The 6097-nt window shown below is 36.9% G+C and overlaps 1 protein-coding gene across 1 annotated transcript in view; it reads right to left on the bottom strand.

The window, feature by feature from the left end:
* Positions 1-6097, bottom strand: part of TMEM5 (transmembrane protein 5) — a 47260-nt gene that overhangs the window by 17991 nt on the left and 23172 nt on the right. The window contains exon 3 of the mRNA XM_006859513.1: positions 3886-3988. Within this exon, the coding sequence (XP_006859575.1) occupies positions 3886-3988 (103 nt within the window). The remainder of the gene's footprint in view (positions 1-3885; positions 3989-6097) is intronic.

Here is a 6097-nt window from a genome sequence, read left to right as displayed (position 1 = left end):
TGCTTGGATCTTCATTTTCATAGCAAGTTGTGAAGTATTAGTTTTCTTTGGGGTTATTGTTCTGCTTGGATCTTCATTTTCATAGCAAGTTGTGAAGTATTAGTTTTCTTTGGGGTTATTGTTCTGCTTGGATCTTCATTTTCATCGCAAGTTGTGAAGTATTAGTTTTCTTTGGGGTTACCCTATAGTCTGTTAAGTTTTCCCTGCATTTAAGACAGTCTATTGTATCCTGCCATCTACTCAACCTCCTCACCACCTGGATCTCTGTTCCTGTATTTTTCCCTTCTAAGAACATTGTTAATATTTTGATCTTTGGTTAGCCTCACAGTTTCTCTGAATTCATTGCTGTAATTTTGTTCCATTCTGAACTCTGCAATCCATTGACCGAGTTCCAGGTGGTGTTGCCACGTCTCTCAATCTCTGGTTGTTATCTGTTCTTGCTGGTTTTCATTCCAAAGACCTCCCTTTAGGATGTTTTGAAGCGCTAGATTGGCTTTTACAAAATCCCTTAGCTTCTGTTTATCCTGGAATGTTTTGAATGGACCATCATAGTTGACTGATAGTTTTGTTGGATAGACGATTCTTGGTTGGCAGTTTTTTTTCTTTTAGTGTTTTCTATCTGTCTCCCCATTGCATTCTTGCCTGCCTGGTTTCTAATGAGAAGTCAGAGCTTAATCTGATTTGCTTGCCTTTGTAGGTAACACTTCTCTTTTCCCTGGCTGTTTTTAGGATTCTCTCTTTGTCTTTGATTTTGGAGAGCTTGATTATGATATGTTTCAGTGGTTTTCTTTTGGGGTCTATCCTTCCTGGATATCTTTACATCTTTCAAGATGTTAGGGAAATTTTCTTCCAGAAGCTCTTCAACTATCTTTTCTGTGGACTTCTCTGATTCTTCCTGTTTTGTAATGCCAATAATTCTTAAGTTATTCTTCTTTATGTTATCCAGCATGAATCTTAGATTCTCTTCAGACTTTCTTAATCCTTTTTTCTGCTTGCTCTTCTATCTTAGCAGTATTGAGAGATTTGTCTTATAGCTTGCTGGTTCTGGCTTTCATCTCTTCCATTCTGCTCCTTTGCCCTTTCAGTGTATGGTCCATTTCTGATATTTTATTATTAATCATCTGGACTTCTTTTTGCAGGTTTTGGATTGTTTCCAATGCTGTATCTATCTTGTTGGATTTCTCTTGTAGCACTTTCCTGACTTCTTCCTTATTTTCCTCCACCCCTTTTTGGAGCATTTGAATTTGTTTCCACTTATTCTTCTGAATTCCTTCTCAGGCAGGTCCAGAGCCTGCTCTTCTACTGGAAAGTCTGTGTCTGCTTCCAGCTCATTTATCTCAGTTACTTTTTTCTATTTTTGTACATGTGTTGAGATCTTTATTTGTGTTTTCTTGGACATTTTCAACAGTTATGTGAGTTTTTAATGCTTAAATGGATTCATGTTGCTTTGTTGTTAAGCTTGCTGAGTGTCTTCTGGTGGATATGATCTGGAGATAGGCGTTCCTTTTCACGTGTAATGCCTAGCAGCTGATTTTGGCTCTTGTCCAAATGGTGGGGTATTACAGGGTATGCTTGTAGCTTGGCTATATGGGCACAGTTGCTGTCTCTTCTTGGGTAATGTAGGGGGAGAAAGCTCCAACCCCTGGTAGAAGAGTGAGGCCAAAAGGACCAAATACAGAAACAATATAAAAGCAGAGACAGAAACCAAAAATCAAAAACAAAAATTAAATTGTGATTGACACTGTCCACTAGCTTTTGCTGTGCAAAGTATCTCACCCAGGCTGGTTCCCAGGGTTAAAACATCATAAGAAGCAGCCTGCGGGTTTCCTCTCTGTTCCGCTGGAAAATGTGGGTGCAATGCTGGACCCTTTTGGGGGTGTGCTCCTGCCTGCCCGAAGACGTCTGGGCTGTGCAGTGAGGGTACGATCGGGGTGAAGAGTAGATACTTGAAAAATGAAAAGTGAAAGATGAAAAATCAGTCACACCTCTCCTTCCAGAAGCGCAGCTCCACAGCTTCTAGTGCTGGGTCACTGCCTCTGCTTCACTGTGGACCTACCCTCGGGCCCGAGGACTTCTGGCTGCTGGCCACCTCGGCTGAATCGATTCAGATATCACCATATTTTGCTTCCACAGGCAGATTTCTTCTCAATGGGTGTGGGAAACTGGCGCCTAGAACCTTAAACACGACCCAAAGGTCCATAGTTTTTCTGCAGACCACTCTTTTTCTGCTTTTTTTTTTTTTTATTTTGGCAGAGGAGTTTTCACTGTCTGTCTCTGCTTTCCCCGCCTCTATGAATTTTTAAGAATTTTCCTGAAAAGTCTACTGTAACAATGCCCATAAAGTGTATTTACTTTCCAAACATTAAATTTTAGAGTTATATGCGTAACAAACATTTACTTTCAGACATCTAAATCTAACTATTTTAGGTTTAGGAGTATGTACAAGCTCTTGAATGGGATTAGATCAGCAGGAGTCTGCATAGAGATGAAAAGAAAAATAATCATAGGATAAGCACTCAACCGCAAGACTGGTTTGAACTGCAATTCGGTGGTTCAAACCCACCAGCCACTCCTCAGATACCCTATACAGGGTCACTATGAGTTGAAAACAACTCGATGGCATTTAACAACAATGAAAATGTAATTTTAAAAACCTCTTTACATTTTAAAAGATAACACACAATGAAACTGCTTCCCAAGAAGTTTATACAGTAAGAATTAAAACAATAGTGAAAATTAAAATGAAATTGAGATTGATTTCTGTGGGAAAGAAATTGAATCTTAAAAAAAACAGAATCTTTGGGTCACAGTTTTCACTAACATGTGACATGAAATAAGCATTTAAAAAAATTATTATTTTTGAAATTTAAATAACAGCAAAACTGAATAGAAAACACCATTTTTTTGGTTTGAAAATTTCTGTATTATAAATTATCAAAATTTGTCTCAATGAAATTATCTTAATTCTACTCACATAAAACTCTTCAAAAGATATGTTTTTGTTGTTAAATGCTGTTGAATGAGTTCTAACTCATAGTATTGGGTTTCCAGGGCTTTAACTGTTTTCAGGAGCATAAAGCCTCGTCTTTGACTTTGTGATTTACAGTCCAGTGCTTACTGTATGAAGACATCAGGCTTTCCTCACAAGTTATTTGCTATTGTTGTTAAGTGCCCTCGGGTTTGTTCCAACTCATAGTGACCCTTTGTAAGGTTTCCAAGTAGTGGCTGGTGGATTTGAACTGCAGATCTTGGTATTAAAACTGACCTTGAGGCTCAGGGCTTATCCCACAGCACCAAACCAGGAGTCCTCACAGTTATAGTCATACATACAAATTTTTTATAAAAAAGAGAAGCTCAAAAAAATCTCAGCAATATATTGATTTTATTACAACTAAAATCTATTTCTGAGTATTGCAGAAAAATGGTAATCTAAACCATTAAATCATATACCAGAACTTACATAAAAGGTTTTAATAAATAAAATTTTCAGTAGTGTAGCAGCAGCTCTTTTACTAACTCAATACTTCAAAAATTGACTATGACTACTAATAAGAGAAATAAAAATACTTTCAAGTTTATTTATTATTCCTCAAAAGTGTGACAAGAATTAATGCCTGTCAATAATCAAATCTTAAAATCTTGGAGCATGAACTTTTCCATATAAACAAATGTGATTTCCAAAATAAGAAGTGTTTTGCAGTACACATATTTTATAGGAAAATGTTTGAGATTGGTTTTAATCACTATTAGATATTTATTTCTCCATTGTTCACAACAAACTGAAATAAAATATTTTATATACCTATTTTCCTCTTGTTTTTCTTATAATATTTACATAAACACTGAACCTCAACACCTCAAAGGTTAATACTGCACAACTGATACCTGAAATGTGTTCTTCCCACAACTGAATTTCCTTCTCTCCATTGAGCAGTCACATCAGTTGGATCAAGTAAACCTTCAAAAATATGCTCCCACAGATACAACCCTGGTTAACAAAAACAAAAACAAAAACATTTACTTTAGGATTTACTTGGCTATGTGAGATGAGCTCTTATTCTCTCCTTTGTATCATTTGATTACAAAATCAGATTTTTTTGTACTACCCAGCAAAAAATCAACATCATTAATATACCAACTAATATATGAGAGACAGAAATCAATGTTAGTCTGAAGTGGATCACATATGCAATCAAGATGCACTGATAATTACTGGTGAATGGAATGGGAAAGTTGGAAACAAAGAGTAAGAATCAATAGTTGAAAATAGGGCCTTGGTGACAGTAATAATGTAAGAGATCACATGGTACAATTTTGCAAGACCAATGGTTTATTCATGGCAAATGCCTTTTTCAATATAAACAGTGACTATATATCTAGACCTCCGCAAACAGAATACGCAGGAATCAAACTGACTATATCTGTGGGAAGAGAAGATGGAGAAGCTCAGTATCGTAAACAAGCTTAAGCTTAAACAAGGCCAGGGGCTGATTGAAGAACAGACCATCAATTGCTCATATGCAAGCACATGCTGAAGCTGAAAAAAATTAAAACACGTTCACGAGAGCCAAAATGTGACCTTGAATGCATCCATCTGAATATAGAGACCATCTCAAGAAAAGATATGATGCATTATACACTAGTGACTGAAGACCAGAAGAATTGTGGGACGACACCCGTATCATACATGAAGAAAGCAAAAGCTCACTAAGACAGGAAAGAAAAAAGAGACCAAATGGATGTTAGAAGACACTCCTGACACTTGCTCTTGAGTGTAGAGAAGCTAAAGCAAGAAGCTAAAGGAGGAAAAGAGGAAGTAAAAGAGCTGAACAGAAAATTTCAAAGGGCAGCTACAGAACACAAAGTAAAATGTTATACTGACATCTACAAGGACCTGTTGCTAGAAAATCGAAAGAGAAGAATATGCTCAGCATCACTCAAGCTGAAATAACTGAAGAGAAAATTCAAGCCTCGGGCTATAATAGTGACGGATTCAATGGGCAAAATATTGAATGGCACAGGAAACACTAAAAGAAGATGAACGGAATATACAGTCATTGTACCAAAAGGCATTGGTTGATGCTCAATTATTTCAAGAGATAGCATATGATCAAGATACCATGGTACTGAAGGAAGAATTACAAGCTGTACTGAAGACACTGGTTAAAAAAAGATAGAAAAAACAAGGTTCCAGGAATTGATGGAATGAATTGAGATGTTTCAACAAACTTATGCAGCATTGGAAGCATTTATTTATCTATATGCAGAAATATGGAAAACTACCTAGCCAACTGATTGAAAGAGAACCATATTTGTGCCAATCCAAAGAAAGGTGACCCCCCAAAAAGTGAAAATCATTTGACAATATTATTAATATCACATGCAAGTGAAATTTTGCTGAAGATAATTCAAAACTGATTGCAGCAGTACATTGACAGAATGCTGCGAAAAACTCAAGCTGCATTCAGAAGATGTGGAATGAGGGATATCAATGCTGACATCAGATGGATCTTGGCTAAAAGCAGAGTACCAGAAAGATGTCTACCTGTACTTTATTGACTATGCAAATGCATTTGATTTTGTGCATCATAATTAAATATGAATAATATTGTGAGGAATGGGTATTCCAGAATATTTCATTGTGCTCATGAAGAACCTGTACATAGACCATGAGGTAGTAGTTTAAATAAAGCAGGGGGCCATTGAATGGTTTTAAATCAGGAAAGATGTGTGCCAGGGTTGAATCCTTTCACTATACTTATTCCATCTGTATGTTGAGCAAATAATCCAGAAACTGGATTATATGTAGAATGTGGTATCAGGATTGCAGGAAGACTCGTTAACAACCTGCAATATGCAGACAATACAACCTTGCTTGCTGGCAGTGAAGAGGACTTAAAATACTTACCTTCAAAATGGATTGTATCTCAATGTAAAGAAAATAAAATTCCTCACCAGTGGGCTAATCCATAGCATCATGATGTTGTTGTTGTTGTCCGGTGCCATCGAGTCAGAACCGACTCATAGCGACCCCATGCACAGCAGAACGAAACAATGTCCGATCCTGGGCCAACCTCACTACCGCTGCCACACTTGA

Source organism: Chrysochloris asiatica, unplaced genomic scaffold (assembly GCF_000296735.1).
Source record: "Chrysochloris asiatica unplaced genomic scaffold, ChrAsi1.0 scaffold00033, whole genome shotgun sequence".
Classification (NCBI taxonomy): Eukaryota; Metazoa; Chordata; class Mammalia; order Afrosoricida; family Chrysochloridae; genus Chrysochloris; species Chrysochloris asiatica.
The sequence above is the reverse complement of the archived record's forward strand: the minus strand, read 5'-3'. Positions and strand labels throughout refer to the sequence as shown.